The sequence below is a fragment of the Eriocheir sinensis genome, chromosome 3, assembly GCF_024679095.1.
Source record: "Eriocheir sinensis breed Jianghai 21 chromosome 3, ASM2467909v1, whole genome shotgun sequence".
In the NCBI taxonomy this organism is placed as follows: Eukaryota; Metazoa; Arthropoda; class Malacostraca; order Decapoda; family Varunidae; genus Eriocheir; species Eriocheir sinensis.
In genome coordinates, this window is record NC_066511.1 from 11,395,477 (window position 1) to 11,420,368 (window position 24,892).

At 40.8% G+C, this 24,892-nt stretch overlaps 2 protein-coding genes across 2 annotated transcripts in view; both read left to right on the forward strand.

Moving 5' to 3' along the window:
- LOC127005057 (protein artichoke-like) overlaps positions 1 to 17,051 on the forward strand; it is a 106,518-nt gene extending 89,467 nt beyond the window's left edge. The window contains exons 3-11 of the mRNA XM_050873522.1: positions 45 to 240; positions 551 to 641; positions 4,229 to 4,387; positions 4,789 to 4,960; positions 5,726 to 5,864; positions 7,115 to 7,265; positions 8,499 to 8,648; positions 11,587 to 11,682; positions 12,651 to 17,051. Of these exons, the coding sequence (XP_050729479.1) occupies positions 56 to 240; positions 551 to 641; positions 4,229 to 4,387; positions 4,789 to 4,960; positions 5,726 to 5,864; positions 7,115 to 7,265; positions 8,499 to 8,648; positions 11,587 to 11,682; positions 12,651 to 15,527 (4,020 nt within the window). The 5' untranslated portion in view covers positions 45 to 55 and the 3' untranslated portion in view covers positions 15,528 to 17,051. The remainder of the gene's footprint in view (positions 1 to 44; positions 241 to 550; positions 642 to 4,228; positions 4,388 to 4,788; positions 4,961 to 5,725; positions 5,865 to 7,114; positions 7,266 to 8,498; positions 8,649 to 11,586; positions 11,683 to 12,650) is intronic.
- Positions 17,052 to 20,096: 3,045 nt separating this feature from the next.
- The window catches only part of LOC127005060 (general transcription factor IIF subunit 1-like), a 36,390-nt gene continuing 31,594 nt past the window's right edge, over positions 20,097 to 24,892 (forward strand). Inside the window, exon 1 of the mRNA XM_050873534.1 lies at positions 20,097 to 20,454. Within this exon, the coding sequence (XP_050729491.1) occupies positions 20,437 to 20,454 (18 nt within the window). The 5' untranslated portion in view covers positions 20,097 to 20,436. The remainder of the gene's footprint in view (positions 20,455 to 24,892) is intronic.

A 24,892-nucleotide genomic window follows, 5' to 3' on the forward strand; every position in this document is an offset into this window, starting at 1 on the left:
TTTGTCAACAGAAACGATGAATTATGTGTTTTGTGTGTTTCCAGAGCCGTGCGTGATGGAGGCGTGGGTGGCGGCCGTGCTGGTGGGCGCGGTGGTCGGCGTGGCGGCGGCGGAGGTGCCGTGCGTGGAGATGGACAGGCGACTCACGCTCCCCTGCCTCTGCTCCACGCGTGACGCCAACATATCCATCAACTGCGACAACGTGGCCTTCCCGGGAGACTTTCCATTACTGCCCTTCAAGTGAGAAAATACTCGAGTCTCTCTCTCTCTCTCTCTCTCTCTCTGGTAAAACATTTGTCATTAGCTATTTATACCATACATTACCACCTCAAACAGCTATTTCAACCCGCCCCTAATCTTCATCAGCTTCGAACCGACTCCTTTATTCAATGAGGAAGTAATTCATACCCAAGTAGGATATATACTATTCATTTCCATACATGTTATTTTTAGGCTGAGAAATATGTAAGAGTTTCAGATCGTCGTTAGCAGTCAGTGAGGAAGATTATTATAACTTTGACATCCGCCTCCTCCCTCTCCTCGCCCCCAGGATGAACATCGTCGGGTTCTCGCAGAGGAACGCCGGGATCCAGGCTCTGCGGGGACAGCTCTTCACCGCCTCAGACCTTCCCCTCAGGAAAGTGAGTTCAAGGTTAACCCTTTTGGTACTTGATGAACCGTATTATTAGGTACTTTTGGCTGTCTTAAATAGGTACGTTCGGTGTGTTTTTGGTACGAAAGTGTGTGGACAGGGAAATATTTAAAGTAATATAAGTCTTCCTACAATATAAGATTTTGAAGGGAAGAAACTGAGTTTTCATTTCAAGAATATCAACCATTCATGTACTTCTTATTGCATTAGGTTTTCGTTTGCAGTTTCAAATTCAGTACATTTTTCCGATTCAGATGGTGTATGACATGTACCAATGTAACAATAATCAGAGGGTAAAAAATGGACAAGAAAATATCAAGTCTATCTGACAGAGGATCGCCGAGGCACTTGTAACTTGTAGCAGACATAACTATGTGATGTTAAATTTCTCCCTGTCTCACCAGTCGCCAGTCGCCATCCGTCACCCTAAGATGGCCGCCAGTTGCTTCTAAATTCAGGCTCTGGGAACCCTCTGTGTCTATAACTCTGTGGTTACAACCTTGAGACAGTTTCATGACGCCGAGTCAGCAGTTCGATGACGCTTAGCCAGAATTTTCTTCTTTGTGCAAACTGAATATAGCTACCTTACCCTGGCCTTGTTTCTCTTTGTCAGTACGGCGCAGCGCAGTACGTAAGCTACATGATATTTTCTTCTTGCAATATCTAAATAAATCAGTGTATTTGGAATATCCATTTTTTATTCATATGGCTTATTTTTTTTTTTTTTTTTTTTTTTTAGGTTCGATATGCGTTTTCTTCGTATTTTTTGTATCTTTTGTGTAAAATTTAGCCATGCAAATAATGAAAAAAAAGTAGATATGGGACATTTAGCAGGAAGTGTGTAGATGATTGGATGATGGATTTACTGGCATGAGTGGCATATGCCACGATGGTGTGTAGTGGGGTAGTTGGGAACCCTCATTATAGGCTACTCGTAAATGTAGGCTTAAATTTTAAGCAGGTTCGGCGCAGTCAATCATGCCAGACAAAAGTATATATGCGTGTCATTTCGAAAGGTAATTTACCACCATGCACCTCCAACACATCTTTTTTTTTCCCACTGGCAACACCTTTTTTCTTTCCACTGCCAACAAAAAAAAAAAAATCCTCCCCATTGCCAACACCATCTTTTTTTTTTATCATTCCACCGCCAACACCATTTTTTTTATCTTCCCACTGCCAACACCATCTTTTTATCTCTCCACTGGCAACACCATCTTTTTATCTCCCCACTGGCAACACCATCTTTTTATCTCCCCACTGCCAATTTACCATCTTTTTATATCCTCACTGGCAACACCAACGTTATCTCCCCACTGGCAACACCATCTTTGTATCTCCCCACAGGCAACACCATCTTTTTTATCTCCCCACTGGCAACACCAACGTTATCTCCCCACTGGCAACACCATCTTTTTACCTCCCAACTGGCAACACCATCTCTTTAATTATCTCCCCACAGGCAACACCAACTTTATATCTCCCCACTGGCAACACCATCTTTTTATCTCCCCACTGGCAACACCATCTTTTTATCTCCCCACAGGCAACACCATCTTTTTATCTCCCCACTGGCAACACCATCTTTTTATCTCCCCACTGGCAACACCATCTTTTTATCTCCCCACTGGCAACACCATCTTTTTATCTCCCCACTGGCAACACCATCTTTTTATCTCCCCACTGCCAATTTACCATCTTTTTATATCCTCACTGGCAACACCATCTTTTTATCTCCCCACAGGCAACACCATCTTTTTATCTCCCCACTGCCAATTTACTATCTTTTTATATCCTCACAGGCAACACCATCTTTTTATCTCCCCACAGGCAACACCATCTTTTTATCTCCCCACAGGCAACACCATCTTTTTATCTCCCCACTGGCAACACCATCTTTTTATCTCCCCACAGGCAACACCATCTTTTTATCTCCCCACTGGCAACACCATCTTTTTATCTCCCCACTGTCAATTTACCATCTTTTTATATCCTCACAGGCAACACCATCTTTTTATCTCCCCACAGGCAACACCATCTTTTTATCTCCCCACAGGCAACACCATCTTTTTATCTCCCCACTGGCAACACCATCTCTTTAATTATCTCCCCACAGGCAACACCAACTTTATATCTCCCCACTGGCAACACCATCTTTTTATCTCCCCACTGGCAACACCATCTTTTTATCTCCCCACTGCCAACACCATCTTTTTATTTCCCCACTGCCAACACCATCTTTTTATCTCCCCACTGGCAACACCATCTTTTTATCTCCCCACTGCCAACACCATCTTTTTATTTCCCCACTGCCAACACCATCTTTTTATCTCCCCACTGGCAACACCATCTTTTTATCTCCCCACTGCCAACACCATCTTTTTATCTCCCCACTGGCAACACCATCTTTTTATCTCCCCACTGCCAACACCATCTTTTTATTTCCCCACTGCCAACACCATCTTTTTATCTCCCCACTGGCAACACCATCTTTTTATCTCCCCACTGCCAACACCATCTTTTTATCTCCCCACTGGCAACACCATCTTTTTATCTCCCCACTGCCAACACCATCTTTTTATTTCCCCACTGCCAACACCATCTTTTTATCTCCCCGCTGTCAACACCATCTTTTTATATCCTCACTGCCAACACCATTTTTTTTATATCCTCACTACCAACACCATCTTTTTATCTCCCCACTGGCAACACCATCTTTTTATCTCCCCACTGGCAACACCATCTTTTTATCTCCCCACTGGCAACACCATCTTTTTATCTCCCCACTGGCAACACCATCTTTTTATCTCCCCACTGCCAACACCATTTTTTTATATCCTCACTACCAACACCATCTTTTTATCTCCCAACTGCCAACACCATTTTTTTTATCTCCCCACTGCCAACACCATCTTTTTATCTCCCCACTGCCAACACCATCTTTTTATATCCTCACTACCAACACCATCTTTTTTTCTCCCCACTGCCAACACCATCTTTTTATCTCCCCACTGCCAACACCATTTTTTTATCTCCCCACTGCCAACACCATCTTTTTATCTCCCCACTGCCAACACCATCTTTTTATATCCTCACTACCAACACCATCTTTTTTTCTCCCCACTGCCAACACCATCTTTTTATCTCCCCACTGCCAACACCATCTTTTTATCTCCCCACTGGCAACACCATCTTTTTATCTCCCCACTGGCAACACCATTTTTTTACCTTCCCACTGCCAATTTACCATCTTTTTATCTCCCCTCTGGCAATGCCATCTTTTTATCTCCCCATTAGCAACACCATCTTTTTATCTCCCCACTGGCAATGCCATCTTTTTATCTCCCCTCTGGCAACACCATCTTTTTATCTCCCCTCTGGCGATGCCATCTTTTTATCTCCCCTCTGGCAATGCCATCTTTTTATCTCCCCATTGGCAACACCATCTTTTTATCTCCCCACTGCCAATTTACCATCTTTTTATCTCCCCACTGGCAATGCCATCTTTTTATCTCCCCACTGGCAATACCAACTTTTTATCTCTCCACTGCCAACACCATCATTTTTTCTCCCCAGGTGGACTTCTCCCGCAATGCCATCCGGCGCCTCAATGTGGATGTGCTGGAGGGCCTCGAGCCGCACCTGCTGGAGCTGCACCTTGACCACAACCTCCTTGGCAACAACTACAACCCGAGCTTCTCTTTCACTGAGGTGGCCAAGCTCACGGCACTGCAGGTAAGATCAAAGGGATGACACAAGGCAGGTCAGATTGAGTTTTTAAGGGATAAGTTTTTTTACACTGCAAACAAAAACAAGTTCAGCAAGTCAAAATGTGGAGACTAGTGAGATTTTTTTGCCCATACCTGGAGTCTTAGAAAACTATCAATATCATGCAACTCAAGTCCTTGTCAGTTTTAAGGATGATGATTGAAAGAGCCATATGTAGGTACAAACTGTGACTTTTAATTTATTTATTCAACTTTGAAGTGAATACCACTTAACAGAAGAAGGAATGCCTTGATAATACTAACAGCACTAGATATTAACCTTGTTGTTTGACTGAAGTGAAAATCCATTATCGTTTGTGAAGTAAAAAAGGAATAGGTTATCAATATTAAAAGTCCCACCGCTTTCAGACGCTAAACTTGGCCTTTAATCACATTCGAGAGTTGGATGTGGGCTTCCTTTCTACACTGGAAAGCCTGGAGGTGCTGCATCTGGAAGGGAACAGCTTCCTGACCATGCCCACAACTGCTCTCAAAGGGCTAGACAAGCTCAAAGTCCTTACGCTGCAGGAAAATGACATAGGTAAGAAAAGAAGGTATTGTAGCAATGTACTGCAGCTGGTATCACTCAGCTAGCATTCAAGAAGTTCAGAATTTAAAGACTGGTCATGCAGAGATATTTTTGATGGGTTTCTATTTTTACTACAGTTGGTCTTCACTCAGTAAAGTTTAGATGGATGTTGGCCAAGCTGTGATCTCACTTTCCAGCAAAATGTTGCTTCAGTGACAATTGTTATAATTTAACCACAGACCAAGAGGTACTGAATCAATCTTGCAGACTCAAACCAAACCACTGTCATATGATGCTGATGTGAGTGCCACTCTAAAACATATGAGAAATCATCTAAGCTCAGAGTGGGGAACAAACTCAATTGCACCGGCGGGCCATATTACAAGTCGTATCCGAGAAGTTTCGGGTCCCTACAGAGATCAGTTTAGGGGCCGCATTACAAGTCAAATCCGAGAAGTTTTGGGTCCCTACAATGTTATTCATCCTGAACTATGCAGGGACCCGAAACTTCTCGGATTCGACTTGTAATACGGCCCAGCTACTACCACCATTACAAGTGATGTTGCGATAAAGGTGAACAAGCCTTGTGTCTCAGCCTCTATGTACATATTATTGTAAAACATTTCTTGTGTGTTATCCTAGCTGTTAAAGACCTGTGCCCTAAATCTACTCCATGACATACCATATGAAGTTTAGTTGAAAATATAACAAGATATTGGTGTTTTAACTTTTCATTGGGAGAATTTTCTTAGATGATGCAGACTGTGCTGTTTCCAGATATAATTAAGAAGTCAGCCCTGATGGAGACTCCCAGCCTGGTCTTCTTGAATGTGTCACACAACCGAATTGTCAACGTTGAAGTGGATGCTTTCATGGAGCTCTCACAACTTGTCACTCTTGACCTCTCATATAACAGGTGAATACCAACCTTGATTTACTTGTGCAAGAAACAAGTTGTGTAGTCTGCTAAATAAGGGAAGGGGGTTGGGGGAGGGGGGGGTCTGTATGCAAAAGCCTTCAGATTCATATGTCAGATGATCAGGGATACTGACAACGGTGTTTATAGTGATGAATTTATGAAATTAATATACATTATGACATGAAATCAATATTCATAATAGCTCATGTGTCAGATGACCAGGGATAATGATGATGGTTTTTATAGTGATGAATTCATGAAATTAATATGCATGATGATATTTAGTTTGTAATAGATTTATGGAGAAATCATAAATGCTCTACCGTGTCATCATACCATAAGAAAAACTTTGGGTAGTTACACAGAACTAATAAGTATCTACCTACTACTAACCAAATTGGACCACAGTACACATCTACACAACAAGCAGCTCCTTCTCATTCTACATCCTAACATTTGATGTGATCACACCATCCTAGCTGTGTTTGATTTCTTACACCCCACCACAGTCATATCAACAATCAGACAGTAGATTTCAAGTTTCTGAGGAGCAAAACTATATTATGTATTCTGCTCATTTAGCTTCTTGCATGCCATCTCTCACATCCAAAATTTCTGTTCCTAATCTATTTTCACACAAATCTCTCAATCCACTTCCATCTTGTCATTGAAATCTTTATTGCTTACTTTCAATCATCATCTCTTACACTGATGCTTTTCCTCACTGTTGTTCTCTCAACTTTATTATAATCACACCTCCTCAGCAGGGTATTCTTATTTTGCCTGCAGTCAAATTTCCTTAAACATATCTGTTCTATGTACTGATATTTTGCAACATTTTCACATCTCATTCTCTCATGTATTGTTTCTTTGTTGTTTTCATATATATTATTCACAAACCTTTTAAATTCATAAGGTGGGACCAATAAGCTCTACTTTATCTTCAATCAAACCCCTTATACTTCCACATGTATTCATATCAATATATTACATAAATCCACATAACCGCAGATACTTTCACACGTCTTTCACGCGTCATTTAAATCCTTGCATCTGCTCCTCTATTACTCTTCAGTTTGTATATTTTATCCCTAACTCTTCCTTACAGTGATTTTATTATGACCATATTTTATCAAAAATTAAATGTCTTATAGTTTAGGGTTCTCATAACTTCAAAAATATCACAACCTTGCCATACCAATTGCCATACAATTTTAAAGAAAGTAACATCGAACTTTCATAACCAGACTCTCCACCCTGCAAGCTGGGACTTTCAATGGACTAAGCAACCTTGAGGAGTTGGATGCATCTTCCAACTTCTTGATGGAGGTTCCTGCCGATGCCCTGAAGGAGCTGAGCAAGTTGAGGACACTGGTGCTGCATGACAATCTCATACAGGTGGGATAGTAATAATCAAGATGACAAACATTTATAAATCTGAACATCATCTTCAGACATTACTATTCCGCTGCAGGACCGTTCCCACCTTTCTTTGCTCTGGCAGATGCTCTAATTCCATCTCTCCACCTAGTCTTCAGTTTGCCCTGACTTCTGCGACTTCTGGGTCACCACCCTTACTTTGATTGTCCATTTCTTATCAGTTTTATATATGATGTTATGTGCCCAAGTCCATTTCTTATCCTTAATGACCACTAAAATATCCTCAATCTTTGCCTGTTATCTAATCTGTATGGAAAGGTACAAGCATACAAGGAAAAATTACATACAATAATCTTTCCACAGGGAATACTAAAAATACATCCTCAAATCTTTCAAATAAACTGAAACCTAATGTTGGAAGCACTGCTTTCTCAGTGGGTCCAGAGACTGTACGAGGGTTATAGGATAGAATAATGGAAACAAATAAAGGTTATAATCTGAGGAGCCCAATGGATAATGTAGTTCAACAGAATAAGCTGAAGGGTTAGAGATTAGGAACAGGCCTTTTAGGCAGTCATGGATGCAAACTATAAGATACTAAACCAATTGCTCTAGAGTCTAGATCATCAAGGAAACCAAAGTTTTAGGCCAGTTCACCAGATTGGCCAGTTAAGGAAGATAAAAGTCCAAGCTGATGGAAAACATTGAGAGATTTCAGCAAGAACAGAAATAGGAGAATGAGTCAAGATGTGCTTCACTTTGGAATTCAAATGGTCAAATAATTTTACTTAGGCACCGGTACAGGTTTTGAAATTGTACATGTACTGAGAATACAGCTAGCACCTAACTCATTCATTGTGATTCTTAAACCCTCCAAGGGCAGCTTGACATTTTCCCAGGGCATATTTTCTGTTGTACAATTTCCAGAATTCATTAATGATTTTTTTCCTTCATTGTCTGTTTCTTGGAGACACTGTCTCATGATACATGTTAATACTTAGAGGAGAAGAATTTAGTTTATTTATCATTATGTTGTCTGTGGTTTTGTAAACTGCTTACAGGTCTGCAAGTTATATTCAAAGTCACTAATTAGACGATACACAAATATAGACATGGCTCATTCAATGCATAATATTTGAATATTGTTAGTCACTGATGCATCAAAAATTTGCAAATGTAATTAAAAGATGTTTCCTGTATTCTTATGGTTGCTTTTGTTATGTGCTGACTGGTGAGTGTTGATGTTGACAGACCCTTGGGGGTGTTGTGGCACTGGGTCCCATGGCCAGTATCCAGCACTTGGATCTGACTCGCAACAACATTGGAGAACTCCCAACTGGGACCTTCAGGCAACTTTCTGGACTCAAAACACTCAAGCTGGCTGTGAACTCCATGAGACAGGTAAAGCTTTTTTCATATTACTGTATTACATAATTGTGGTACCAAATTAGTGGAATGTTTAAGGAGTTCAAGTATACATTTTAAATATCAGTGGAGGCACCTGAAAGAAAAGAAGTACAATTGGCAGAGGTGGGCACCCGCTAATTTTTTTGTTAGTACGCAATTCGCAATTCCACTAACTTTGTTGGACATTCCGCTAATCGCTAATCAACAAATTTCCCGGGTTCGCAGATCCACTATCACAAATCTGCTAATGTTAATGCTGATAATTTTTTTAGTCCACTAATGAAGTCTACTAACCATTTTTTAGTCCACTAACCCTTTATTGGTTATTGCAAGGAATACGTCTTTAACCTGGTAGCAGCGGGGATCATGTTTCTTAATGGTCCCACTAAGCGAGAAAAATGAGAAAAAATCATCACTCACACAAACCATTTCAAAATATATATCAAAGCATTTGTGATCAGTTTATGCATCATCTATTTTGAGGGGTTTATATCATGCCACAAATTTGGCCCGTCGCTGCTACACGGTAAAGCCACAAATTTGGCCTATCACTGCTACCGGGTTAAGGCTCGGCTAGTTAATGTAAACTGCCTCCTACACAGGCTGCTGGGACAGGCCGGCTGTGCAACAGACAGTTCTAGAATACTCCCGCCCATGCAGCCTGGGCAGCCTGCTGCCTGTGTGCTGTGCAGACTGGCTGCGCACCAGACAGATCTAGAATAGGGTGGCCATATTTCTGGAAGTGAAATCCAGGACATTTTAATAAAAAAAACTTTTTCTAGGACAGTGCATGAAATCTGGGATATTTCCAGGACAATTTTATTTACAGGATGAACCATTAAAATCTGGGACTATCCTGGAAAATCTGGGATGTCTGGACACCCTAATCTAAAAGTTTCTCCATACTTTCAAGAATATTCTTGAATTTCCTGAAAATGTCATTGTTGGCGGTTTTTAAAAGTTTGCATTAGCGGACTATAATTTTGGCATTTCACTAACTGCAAATCCGCTAATTTTTTTAATTTTCTGCTAATGCTATTCCGCAAATTTTGGGTTGGTCTGCTATTAGTGGATTAGCGATTAGCGGACTTAAATTGCGGAATGCCCACCTTTGACAATTGGAGAGGTTACTTGAAGAAAATGTTGAGAGTAAGGAAGTAAGAAAGGTTAGCTGATGATGCCTATACAGTTTGCTACTTTAGATGCTAGATGCAAAAAAAAAATAGTAATAGAAATAAATAAATAAAAAATCCTTTGTCACACTAGTTATATTGTGGCATACAAATGGAAAGGCCCTAATCTTATTAAAGTGTAACATAATGATTTAAGACTATGTTACATTATAAAGATGCAAACCTTTTTCATTACTATGACACAAAGTGACTATATACCATAGGATTTTTTTATTATTTTTTTAGAATTTTTATTTCATCTAAGATCAGGTCAGTATTAAGGCATCATCTGCTGATCTCTCTTACTTCCTTACTCTTCCAACATCTTGAACCAACCTCTCCAATTCCTGGACTTCTTTTTGTTGCTTCCATTTGTTACAGTTTGACAGAGGAAACTGAATGGAATGAGAATAGGTAGAGCATTCCATTTCACTTGACAGTCTTTCTTCCTATATCATTAAATATTAAGCTGTTATTCATTAGGTCTGCATGATGAAGAAGTGAAGCTTGTGTGAGATAGAGACCCATGAAAATGCACACAAAATGATTGAGCTGCAGGAATATGCTCAATAATTATTTAACAGACTTTTAAGTTTATAATATTTTTACTTTTCCACCTCTACCTATTGCACCACATTTCATAATAACTGTGGAGAGGATTATGCTCATGGAACATATTTCTGCATATCCTCACCATAATCATGTTTTATATTTTTAATTTAGTTTTTTGGCACCTGTTTCAAAGGTCCATAATTCAAGAGCTTCCAAATTACATATATGCCTTGCATGGTCATAATGAGACCAGTGAGATTTAATTTTTGATAATTTCCCCTTTAGCTTTACTGCCATTATTCCCTCTTTTTAAAATTTACTTCAAATTTGAAGTTGTTACACAGCTTAATACAATGGTACAACAAGCCAATGTGTGTGTGTTATGAGACCCTGCATGCTGGATAAGGTTCGACTCGTGGTTTTACATCTTTTGTTGATACACCACCACATTGTGGATTATTATTACACGTCAAAATGATTATTTAAATATTATTATTATTATTATTATTATTATTATTATTATTATTATTATTATTATTATTATTATTATTATTATTATTATTATTATTATCACTATTACTTTGGCACTATTTTCCATGAAATTACTAGGTCAGGAGGTTTTAAATTATATGGTTTTCAGGTTCAACTCAGTTTTATTTTTGGAGAAACACACATAAAATAACAGAGTTGCAAGAATATTCTGCACAGTTTTTCTCATGCTTCCCATAACTTACTACGGGGGGCTCCCGTGGTCCCATGGTAGAGTCTCCGCCTTGCGCTTCGGCGGGTTGCTGGGGCGTGGGTTTGAGACCTATCAGTTACCATGGGGGTGGAAAGGTGGGCTCTTTCCGACACCCTCAGCCCCGTTGTTGGGCCTCCTCCTTGAAAGAATTGGGTATCTCTCTACCAGCCGTCTGGGGGGTTGCGCGGCATGCACCGCCTTCCTCCATTGGGGTATATCCCCAACGAAATACCAAAAAAATAAATAATAAATAAATAGCTTACTACCATAGCTATACAGAAAAGACAGTTTGTGAAGAGTTTAATGACAGTAATTGACTATTTAAAGCCCTTTCTCTGTGAAATGTCAAACCAATAAACATGTCTGATGCCTCACAGGACAATATGGTAAGGGGATTTTGTTAGTCTACTATCATAGTCTGCAAATTACAACATGTAAATATCTACTGTTTCTTTGGATTTTTCAGGTGGATGAAGATGCGTTTGATGGATTGTCCTCATTAGAGACACTTCATTTGGATGATGACAATATTCTCTCCATACCCTGGACAGCCTTAGCTAAGGTGAGTTTTTCCTCCGCCTCAGCACATTTATAATATAAGGAGGCGATGGCTGAGGGGTCAGCGTGTGGGCACAGTATCCTAAAGGACCCAGCTTCAAGTCCCACCCACTGCTACAAGCTGACAATTTTCAGTCACTGCCAAACGCCATAAGACTACCCACATGCTGTCCTGATAAACACAGATTAACCTAGGCTCTAGTGAATCTCTCTGAAGAGGATCAAGTGGAGCTCCGGGGGGGCAGCATGAACCAAGCAAGATGGCAACACTATATGCTTGTGCCACTAACAGGCTGGGGGTGATCAGCAGACCCCATCAAGAAAGACTACTGGCACCATAGGCCAAATGAAAAAAAAAAAAAAAAAAAAATAGAAGCACATTCAACTTCTATAATGTGGAAAAGTACCTCATTCTATCAAAAACTTAAAACAAAGCTTTACTCACCCCCATCAACCCTCCTCCCTCAGATTCAATAGAATGCAAATCATAGGTATTACTTTCAAAATATGTTTACTTTTCCTGGGGAAAGTTATCTGCAATTTACATGAATGACTTATAAGCAGATACAGAAATTTTTCCACTACTTTCATCTTCTTGTACTTGTGGTGATGTTATGTAACACTTGAGTTAATATCTCCCTCCCTCCCCTTGAAACAACATGTGACACCAAACCTAACAGCCCCCACCCCCTTCTGCACTACATAAGAATTGAATGATCCCCTTACCTATTTCAGCAAGGTAGTTAGAATTGAAATATGACTTGCAACACTGGCATGGTACCAATAAACATTGTATGTAATATTGCTCTCTCAAAGAGTATGATTTTCAAAGAACGAAGTTAGCTATGATTTGAGAAAAATAGATAACACATGAACAACTCTCAAAACAATACATGTGGTAAAACCAGGAATAAATTTAAAAGAAATATAGTTGAAGTACACTATCTTACTCATATTCTTTTACCTGAACAGGTGAGAACACTGACATGGCTGACGCTGGACTACAATCGTGTCGGGGTCATCTCATCAGACAGCCTACAAACCCTAACTGGCCTCCACCGCCTATCCATTGCTCACAACATCATCCGTGAGCTGCCACCAGGAACATTCTCAAACTTCACAGCCTTGCAAAGCTTGAATCTGTATGGAAATCAGCTCCAGAACATTATTCCTGAAAGCTTAGTTGGCCTACGGAGCAGCTTGAAAGCACTGAATCTTGGTCTGAATCGCCTCAGTGAGCTTCCACAGTTTGACTTTCCGTTACTAGATTCCCTGATATTGTCTAGAAACAACATAACCATCCTTCCATCAGATGTTTTTGTTCTGTTGCCTGAGCTCAAGATGCTTGACCTGAGTGAGAACCATCTTTCTTCTCTGCCTGTCACCCTCTTTTATCCCGTAAGAAAGCTCTCCACTCTTGATCTTAGCAAAAATCAGATCTCTGAAATTCGTTCAGGACAATTTAATGAATCTTTCATCAATGTTATAAACCTTCAAGATAATAAGATACAGGAGATTCCAAATGAGGCTTTCAAGGACTTGCTGTTCTTGCATACACTCGACCTGAGCCAGAACATGATAAGGAGTATCAGTGATGCTGCTTTTCTGAATATTCCACTAATTCACATACTGCGTCTGAATAAGAATATGCTTCCATCTTTCAAGAAAGAGTATTTTAAGCTCACAATACCAGCACCAGCTACAGAACTGAGAATTTTAGACTTGAGCAACAATGACATCACTTTCCTGCAGACTCAAGCCTTTAAACTGCATAAAAAACTTTCCTGGCTTAGCCTTGCTCACAACAGACTTACATTCTTCCCAGCAGAAATTGTTAATGACCTCACTGAGTTGGAACATCTTGATGTTGAGGGCAACCAAATAGAAAGACTAGAAGATAATGACTTTTCTAATTCCCCACGTCTACGAGAGCTGAACCTTCAGAACAACATTATTGAATTAGTATCGGAAACTGCATTCCAGAATTCAACTCAGCTTCAGGATCTCAATTTGAGTCACAATAATATTCAGGAACTTCCCGAAGATGTGTTTTTGGGCATTGCTCGTCTTCATTTGGACCTGAGTCACAATAAGCTCATGTCATTTCCAAAAATGATATTCCAGCGAACAAAACTTCACAAACTCCACTCAATAAATCTGGCCTACAACTTGTTTGAAAAGGTGCCTGTGGAAACCTTGAGGCAGCAGTACTTTTTCCTGACTTCACTGAATATGGCCCACAACAACATCAGTGGTGTGCCAAGCAATGCAGCTATCCTGGTAAATATAAAGGATCTTGACTTATCTTACAATCCATTGACTCCAGAAGATATCTTTACATTGCTAAATGAGCCAAAGACTGTGCGCCATTTGAGTCTTGCAGGAACAAATGTAACAGAAATACCAATAATCGAAGCAAGATTTTTGTTGTCTCTAAACCTATCCGACAACAATATTATTGAGATCAAGGAATCTTCCTTCCAATTGACCCAAAACCTACAAGAACTTGACATGTCAAAAAACAACATACCAAATCTCAGCTATGGATTGGCCATGGCCTGGCCCAAGGTACCAGACCTCAGGAAGTTGGATATTTCCTACAATCCTCTTGCTTACATTGTTCGTGGTGACTTCAACTACCTCAGTAACCTTGAAGTCCTACGAGCCTCCCATCTCTCAAGTGTGAACCGCATAGAGCGCTTGGCCCTCAACCCCCTGCGTTCACTCAGAGAGCTTTACTTGCACACGCTACCCAAGATTGCTGTACTGGATGTGAGAGGTATCTTGGAGGGTCATCCAGGCTTAGAAGTTGTGGATATTGAGTTGACAGATAGAGAAGTACATGACCAGCTCCATCCAGCCTTCTATCCAAGGTTACGTAGTCTTACTGTTCGGGGCCGCTCAGTGGAAGCCTTGTCTGGAGGTGCCTTTGCTGGTATCAACAGTCCAGAGTTAACAATTGGACTTGTTAATACAAACATCAGTAATTTGTTGTCAAATTTCTTTTTCCCAGTTCCAATGTCCTCCAAAATTGTCTTAGACATTTCAGATTCTGCAATCACTTCTCTCAGTCCCCAATTCCTGAGCACACTTGATTCAAAGCAGCGCCACTTGAGCCTTTCTGGACTCAACTCCAACCCACTGTTTTGTGATTGCAACATACGAACTCTTAGACGCTGGCTGGTGGCCCGAGGACCCAGAGATAGTCTATATAATGTAACCTGTGATGCCCCAGCAACCCTGAATGGCACTATTTTGACCTCATTAGGGGAGTCAGACCTGACATGTGAAGGTCGACCCACAACCACAACCACTGACCCTCCACTCTTCACTACAACTAGACGAAGGCCAACCACTACTGACAGCATTATAACGTACGATGATGTGACAAAACGAACAAAATATGACAAAGAAGAAGTAAAGGATTCAAACACTCCTTCACGTTCTGGCCTCACAAACATGGACACAGTTATCATTGGTATTGTGGGAGGTGTTGTAGCATTTGTTGCAATACTTATCATTATCATATGCCTCATTCGCCTTCGCTCAGATTCTCAGTATCGTGGGGGCCCAATGGCTGGTCCATTAGCAATGAGAAACCATGGAAATTGTACTTGTCTCAAACCTCCTCAACCACCTGGCAGTTGGGGAGGATATCCAGGGCCTTACGCTGCAACCTTGCCTCCACCACCTTCTTCTCGAGCTGGAACCCTTAAAATGCTCCCTCCACCAGCCACACCAATTCCCTCAGCCTATGGAACAGTGGGTGCAAACAGTGGGCGAGGATATTACCCTAGTCACTCATACTACATGGGCTATCCACCAGAGAGTGAACATGAACACCGGTAGACATGAGAGTTGAGGCAGAACAGATTGCCTCAGCTGTGTATTCTTTTCTCAATCAGTTTGGCTAGTATGTGCCATCCTTGGGCCTTCTCAGAGTGCCCTGCCTCCTTCAGCCCCACTGACATGCTCATGCCTGTGCCTAATTTTATTTGGCATATTTTTATCTCATTTAAGGTGTGATTTTCTTTTACAACCCTGACAACTTGATTACCCTTGGGCTGCATGATGTATATAAATTTCATGGTATGTATGTGCTATTGTAAGTGTAAGTTTCTGTAGTATGTTTGTGCTTTTGTAATTATAAAGCTATAGAGAATGCATGTGCAGTTGTAATTGAGTATGTTATGAGTGACTTTTAAGAATAGATTTATTCATTCAAATGTAAGCTGTCTTAACAGATTGTGATCACAGCCATGGCTCAAATTCATCACTGTAATTTGTTTGTTTTTTATTGAATGTTTCACACATGGATGTAGTGATGGCAGCTACATGATTAGCCTCCTGGCAGCTGATATCTAGAGAGTGGATATGTAGGCGAGAAATGTCTACACTTTTGTGCAATCTGTGGGGTAGCTGGGTGATTTATTTTTCATAATTATGTGTATTATAGTATGTGAAGACAAACATACATTACTTAATAACAACTTACTCATGTTAAGAATATAGAACAGGTGTGTGTATGCAATATACTTGAAAGGTTTGAAACCATCTTTCAAAGAGTTAAATCATTTATATTTGTTACTCAACAGTCTTCATATATGTATCACAATCATGAAGGCTTCTCACATGAAACCAGATAAGTACGGTAAATTGTAAAGATCCCTAATTTGCTGTGAAACTAATTAATATAATTAGCATTTCAAATTAACAGATTTACAAATACAATAAGACCCTGTTGTATATGTGACTTTAGGAACACACCCTATCTCAAAAGTCAGGTTGAGAAAGTCAGACCATATTAGCTGTATACTAATGGTGAATGAAAAGCACCATATATCAAACCTATGTCCTATGTTTAGTGTAACTGAAATTTAAACTTGTTAAAGGTCTCAGTCTGTAAATTCTATATATATATTTTTTTTTCATAAAATAATACAGTCGTGTTCAATTATAAGATGAGATAGATTTTCAAGCTCAAACTTCCACAATAAGAAAATTCAAATAATGAATTATTGTGTGTGTTATGATAATCTGTGTAATGTCAATATTTGTTTAATTTATTTATTGTTTTTCATTTCACAAAACTTTTTTTTTTCTTGATTATTTTATAGCAGAAAAGTAATGGATCCACACTGTTGGTAAGTCTTTTGTAAGTTATTCTGTATGAAGTTAACATTACATTACATGTACATAGCTTCACATGTATACACATTAATCTGTTCCCTGTGTTGATGCATCCAGAGTTGTGCCTCAATATGACTATTTTTTTTAGGTGTAATATTTTGTTACAAATGCTGAAAACTATAAAAACTGGACTGCTGAAATATTTTTGTACAATGACATCAGTAATAATGATTGAAATTATTTTGCATGTAATTTTCTTTCACCACTTTTGTAGAATAGTATACCATTGTTTATTTTACTTGTTTATTTGTTTCATTAATTATATTTTATATATTAAGCATTTAAGCTATCTCTTGAATTATAAATTGCATACAAAAAAATGTGAGGATGAAATGGAGAATTCTTTATGCTTAAGTCTATCTATATCTATATCTATATCTATCTATATCTATCTATCTATCTATCTATCTATCTATCTATCTATATATATATATATATATATATATATATATATATATATATATATATATCTATATATATATCTATCTTTATACAGTCATACCTCGGGTTACAAGCTTAATTTGTTCTGGAATTTTGCTCATAAACCAAAAGGAACACATACTGTAGCGCTGAAAACATAAAGATTGTACACTAGAGCACAAAGTAAGCTGATACGAGTGTGCAGGTGCAACCTCTGCGGCGAACAAAGGGAACCCACGCTCATGTTTTCTACTTCTACAAACAGGATGCTCGTACGCCAAATCACTGCTCATAAACCAAGGCATTTATAAAGAATTATTTTGGCTCATAAATCAAAACACTCATAATGTAAGGTAGTACTTATAAACTGAGATATTACTGAAAGTGCATAGTGTCTGATCATATGTTGACAGTGGAATGCATTTTGTATGTTAAGAATGAAATGAAAGAAAAGGACAGGAAGAAATAGTGGCTGAGACATGAATGGTGGAAAATTTTTCAGGTAGACTTGAGTGAAAGAAGTTGAATCTGGTAGTTTGAATGATGCAGATGCAGTAAATGAGATACTTGTAGAAAATGTGAGAGGAGCTGCAGTCCACCATAGTAGGTTTGTAATAATGAATGGTAGAAAGCATGCATGTGTGCAAACCTTGGTGGAATGAAGATATTTGGAAAGCAGGAACAGAGTGAGAGACTGAGACTGAATAGACTGTGTATACAGCTGAGGAGAAAGAGGCAGGAAAGTGAAGCAGAGGGTGAGAATGCACGGGAAAACTATGGGAGGCAGCAACGACTGACAAAATGGAAGATCATGAACGCAAAGGAAGAATGTGAGAGGTATGATTCAGACCCTGAGAGGCTTGAGGGCAGTTGTAAATAGTATAGGTTCCTGAGAGGTGAAAGGAAATGTGATGTCTGAAGGTGAATGGTCAACTCATCACAGAAAAGAATGTGAGGGAGTCAATTCAACTTTAAGAGTTTGGGGAAGAAATAGGAGAAGTAGGTAAACTATTTGCTAAGAGAGAAGGGTGTGTAACCATGGAGAGGAAAGATTCAAATGGGCTGAATTAAAAAATCAATATGGAGGAAGTTGAAATATATGTAAAGAAACCAAGAATGGTAAGGCAGCAGGACCATAGATTGCTATTTTACTGACAGTGGGTAATTGTCCATTACCTACATAAGGTAGGGTCAGTTAAAGAAAACATGGAGTTAACACCCAAGTTTGGTGGTGGTTTTGCTCCATCTAAAGAGAGCAAAGGGTGTGAGACGCCGAGGTTTACTCTTATTCTCTTTTCTATTCTCCTACACGACATCGATCTGCGTGTATCGAAACACACGAGAAATCAATCAAGACAAGGAGAGGGTATTCGCCAGCTGCCTGGGATTGAACCCGCGATCAGCGTGACGGGAGAGCCACTCCTTACCGAGTCGGCCAAAGAGGTACGCCCCACTTGCCAAGTGGGTTATGGGAGGCTCCCTTATCAGGCCTAGTCGCCGCACTACACGGCTTTCCCCCCAATGTAGATTAATTTCTGTGTGTTGACAACGTCCCCGTAAAGACATACCTCCAATACTCCCATTCCACAACGTCCCCGCTGAGACATACGTCCAATACTCCCATTTTCTATTAACCTCGGAGAGCATGGGCCATCACTCAACCTATTACCCATTCGGGGAGACTCAACAGAATCCCAGGAGAGGATGCCCACCGATCTGCCACCAGTGAAATGCCGAGGTTTAGTCTTTTTTATTCTCCAACACAACCTCTGCGTGTATCGAAACACACGATATATTAATCAAGACAAGGAGAGGGTATTCGCCGGCTGCCTGGGATTGAACCCGCGGCCAGCGTGACGGGATCGAGAGCCACTCCTTACAAGAGGTACCCCACTCGCCAAGTGGGTTATGGAAGGCTCGCTCATCAGGCCTAGTCGCCGCACTACAGGTGTACTTCTGGATATTTACATTGTTCCACTAATCGTACTGAATCACTTGATTTTCCTCAATACCTCCCTCATAACACGCGCCCCTGTGTATATCATTTCGGGTCTAGCACCCTCTATAAATTTAAAAAAGAGGCTGTTAGGTCATACTTGGCATAGTTTCTGCAGCAACTTTGTCTCAATCTTTCTGACATTTAAACAGAGATCTTTTTTTTTTTTTTACCAGAATCGGTGCTTCGCCCTCTTCATCGTAAAACGAGGAAAGCTACTCAAAAAACAGGCGAGCCTCGTGCCTGGCCGTCACCAGGGTGTGTGCACACGGGCGGCGGCAGAGAACGATCGTCCTAAGTCTATATATTCCAAGTCAAGTCACTCTGCTTCAAAACTGCGACGGGTACGCGCAGGAGGCGGTTTTGAAGCGTAGCAGTGGGATGACGTCACTTGAAGCTAAAAAAAAAAAAATAACCGCCAGTTCAAGGGTGACTAAAGTTGCGGCCATGGAGGATGTGCATTCTCGCCTTCTTTCACAGCGTGTTCAGGCAAGCCACCGACGAAATAAGTATGTCTTTTTAATGTGCTATTGCGTGACTGTAATTCCATTGCCTACAAACGGCGGTGTGGGGTGTGAAGGAGGGCATGTTGAAGTGATTGATTTAAATTAGTACACCTTTCCTCGTTTTCTCTAAATCCCTGTTTCTACATTCTCTAGTTTGGCTCCAAGCAGTGTCACGCATAAACCAAGCCTCGGCCGTGTCTCCTCCCACAAACCTGCGTATGACTTGACTTGGTATATATTTTAGACTCATGGCTCCGTTTTTCAGAACCCGGCTACATGTGTTCCATTGACCGCGCGCGAACCCGGACCTGGATGTATGTACCCCTAACCTAGGCCCTGTTTCTAAATGGAAGGGGCGATAAGTGTCAAGAAGAATCAAGGAGGACCTAAAAGAAGCGATACAAAGTGAAACAGGTCAAAAGAAGAAGATTCAAGAGGGCCAAGACCAGGACCAAAACAAACAGCTGTCTGCGGGCGGCGAGGGGAAAGTCACAGCGGCGAGCAGCAGCAAGACAGGGCGAGGAGCAGACAAGCGGGTGAAGGCCGCAGCACCGACACGGGCAAGCGAAGTATAAAGCTGTCCTGTGCCTGACTGGCGTGCGTGGTGGAGCAGCCCTGAGGAAGGAACAGCCGAGCCGCCAGCATCATGGCAGGCTCGTCTCAGGTGGGTGCAGGGGTTGTGTTCATCATTGTTATTTATAATCCTTGAAGGTAGTACTCCAGGCGGTAAAGATTCGTGCGACCAACACATGCTTTTGCCTTTATTTTATTATTTTCCTTTGTTTTTTATCACTTTACGGTATTATTCTAGTGTTTGCCTATACTCACCCCTCGCAACCAAAATTGGCTAGGGGGCCATTGAGACTTCGGGGAATGCGGCGGTAAACATGAAATGCGTCGCAAATGCATAGTTTTTGAGTTATGAGGGGTTGAAAAATACCCTAGATGTAGGGAAATTCCTTACAATTACTTAGATGTAGGGAAATTTCATACATTCCGTTTTTTTTTTACAACGTACGGAAACCACGCAAGGTAATTATTGAAAATCACTCCGCACCTCGAAAATACGATATTATGCCTCCATATTGTACTTAAGGGCATATTATACATACGGACGATGTGTTTACATGGCGACGCCATTGCAATATGAGCAGCATTGCCAACGATCCGGTTGGCAATGATACGCTAGGTGAGACTAGGTCCACCACGTGTGGTTATTATTATTTTTTTTTGGAACACGCACCTTTACCTAATACTATTTCCAATGGTACGCTAGGTTAGCGATGGTACGCTTAGTTAGCCATTAGCCCACGCATGTGAGACCAGGTCCACCACGCGTGGTTATTTTTTTTTTAGAACACGCACCTTTACCTAACACTGTTACCGATGTTACGCTTGGTTAGCGATGGTACGCTTAGTTAGCCATTAGCCCACGCATGTGAGACCAGGTCCACCACGCGTGGTTATTTTTTTTTTTTTTAGAACACGCACCTGTAAGAGGGGGGGGTCCAGGGGGGGGCGCAGTCCCCCCTTGGTTAGCAGGTCGTAAAGTTCGGTTGGAGTAGTTTAAATATGCTCCCCCACCCAAATACAGGTCCCCAAGATCATTGGGGGAAGGGGATTAATTCGGCTTCTTTACTTCTAAGTACTTTTTTTTTTTTTTACTATGATATATGGAGGCGTATTATCGTATTCTGGAGGCGCGAAGTCAATATCCACAATCACCTTGTATACTGGGAATACGAGCCTGTAAAGCAGATTCAAAATCCGGTCAGTAAGGATTCATGTGTTCTGACAGCTCAGGCAAGAGGTTCGAGAGCCTGCACTTCCTGCACAAGCCGCAGTAGTGTTAAAGGCGCGGTGTTGGATGGATCCCGGCTAGCCGGTGGTTTTACTTGTGTCAGTGATAAACAATGAAGATACACTGTGTTTGGTGCCACAGACTCTACTTGGAGGACAGAAACCTTGCAATCAGGTGACAACCTACTAGTGAGAGGGCATGAGTGTGGTGAAGGCGGTTTATGTGAGCACAGATGGCCGCCGGTGCCACGCCAGATGGTGAGGTGAGCATCGTTTGGTGGGTTCACTACGCTTCTCTCCCAAAACAAGCTTGGGGATCCGCTGAGTGCGTGGTTTTCATTTTCATTGACTTTATCATCATCATCATTTCATTGACGCCTGCTTCTAGGAGCTCCCACGGCAGAAGAGTTTCCATCTTTCTCTATCTAGACACTCCCTCCTTGCCTGCTCAAAGTTTCTCAAGGATCTGTCACCCCTCTCCCTAACGTACTCCTTCACCCTATCTCTCCATTTCAGTGGAGGTCATCCTCTAACATTCCCTCCCTCTATCTCACTCACATACACCCTTCTGGTCATCTCACTCTCCTCCATTCGCTCCATGTTCTCTCACCTGGTGGGCTTCCCAGAACCCGGTAGACACAGGGCCCAAAAGGAAGCCGCACTCTGCTGATGCACCACCCCGACTAATTCAGTAACCTCCATACATACAAATACATGTGGTATAGACAGAGCTGGAATTGTGCATCATGTGCAGCAAAGTAAATAATCAATTAATAATATGTAAATGAACAAACTAAAATGTAAAAAGTCTGTCACCGAGATGAGCAGCTTTCCGAGAGTGAATTAGCTGAAACAACATGCTGGGGAAGAGAGTTCCACAGCGAAATACCTCTGACGTTGAAGAACCTCTTGCGGATCTCTAATTCAGTTCTTATGTGTGCAACCTTATACCGATGGCCTCTTGTGGTGCCTAGAGGTGGACTGACAAACATATCCTCGGGGGCAATAGCACAAAAACCGTGAAATATTTGCCAATACTTTACCATGTCATGTCGTAGCAGCCGATCATGGACAGAGTACAAGTCCAAAGCCTTCAGTCTTTGGGAATACCTTAGATGCTCCATACCTCTAATGTTCCAAATGTGTTTAATGTGGCCAAACCACTTTAAAGTCTGCTGCTTCACTTCTTCCACCACTCCACAATTCATCCCTTCACCCACATGACACATTCCAAAATGCTCATACACACTTTCATTACTCATTCCATCCATTCTACTCACACCACTTGCACTCCTCAAATAACTCATTTCCACTGCCTGAACTCTAGACCTCTGACTTTCATTCCAGGCCCATGTTTCACTTGTATATGTGAGGGTTGGTACTATTATTGTATTTCTCAAATCCCTCTTTACCTCCATGCTCACACTTCTGCCATTCATGATTCGTCCCAAAGACCCTACCACCCTTCTTCCTTGCAATACCCTTTCTCTTATCTCTCCCTCCATCCACCACCCTAACACAACTGATCCAAGGTACTTAAACTCATAGACCTCCTCCATTTCTTCACCATTCAAAATTATTTTGCATTCTTTTTCACATTCAATTCCCACTTTATATAGGCCTACAAAATCTACAATCTCACTTCTACTCCGCTCACAAACCATCACTTTACTTTTGTTGACATTTACTTTCAGCTTTCTCCTTTTACAGACACTATCAAAAACACTGACCAAATTTTGTAAGTCACTTGCATTTTCTGCAATGAGCACTGTGTCATCAGCAAACAAGATTGAATTCATCACCCACCTCCTTCCCTCAGCTTACATTTTTGCTTCAACTTCCCCAACTTTGCCCTTCATTTCTTTCATGACACCATCCTTATAAGTATTGAACAACCACAGTGACATGACACACCCTTGCCTCAAGCCCACTTTTATCTCAAAATGTTCACTTGTTTCTCCACTAATTTTGACACATGCTGATGCATCCTCATAGAAAGACTTTATTGCACTAAGCAGTTTTCCTCCCACACCATATATCTTTAAAACATCCCACAATGCAATCCAATTGACTGTCATAAGCTTTTTCTAAGTCCATGAAGGCAGCATATAGTTTCTTTCCCTTTGCAATTATTTTTTCTACTACCATCCTGAAGGAAAATATCTGGTTCTTCACTGATTTTCTCTTCTGTAAGTCTTTCTACCTTCTCTATTATGACTTTTCCATATACCTTTCCAGGTATACTCAGGAAACTTATACCTCTATAGCTCCCACACTCCCCTCTCCTGCCTTTCCCCTTGTAAACTGGGACAATGATGGCTTTTGTCCAATCTGCTGGCACCCCCCTCCCTCCCATGCTACTTCACATATCTTGACCATCCATTTAATAACTACATCTCCTCCACACTTCAACATTTCTGCTGTGATTCCATCAATTCCTGCTGCCTTTTCATTTTTTATCTTTTTATTGCTTGATTTACTTCTTCATATGTTACTTTATGTCTTCATTATGTCTCCCAAGCATAAGGCAGACTCTTCTGATGGCAGTGCTTCAAAGAAAAGGAAAGCCATCACAATGGAAGTGAAATTAGGCATTGTGAAACAATCAGAAAAGGGAGAAACGACGACGAGATGTTTTTCATACGGTACAAATATTCACTGTCTAATTATGACTTAACTACTGTATTAGCATAGATGAGTGATTTAGGTGCTTATGGCACTTTGATTTGAGGGTTAGGGCCGACAGTTCCTTCTAATAAAGGGTGTGTTTCGACTTGCATACAAAATCGGGTTACAATGTGTTGTAGGAACAGAACTCCATCGTAAGTCGACGACCCCCTGTAATATCTAGTAAAACATTGAACAGTAATATGTGTGATGACCCCCCAACGATTTAACACTTTATGGATACCAAAGAACTCATTCTGAATAGCTTTCAAGCTTAACTAAGATGCTATTTTGATGGGATTTATTGATGTAGGACAGAAGAGAAGCACATTAACATCATCCTAAACTTGAGAGAAAATTAATAGCTGTGAGAAAGAGAGCAGCTCATGTTTCATAGCAGTAATGTGGATCAATCGAATTGAGTAATACATGGAGAGAGGTGGGAAAGGGCATGTGTAAAATGCAAAGAGATTGTATATAAACAGAACTTGAGACTCTTTCCGTGGCTACACTTTCAAATTTAGTTCCTGGGAAAAAAACAAGACTTCAAAGCTATAGATAGAAACTGTTCAGACCCCAAGACATTTTTTTAGCCTGTAGTAGAAGTACAACATCCATGAAGATATTATTACAAC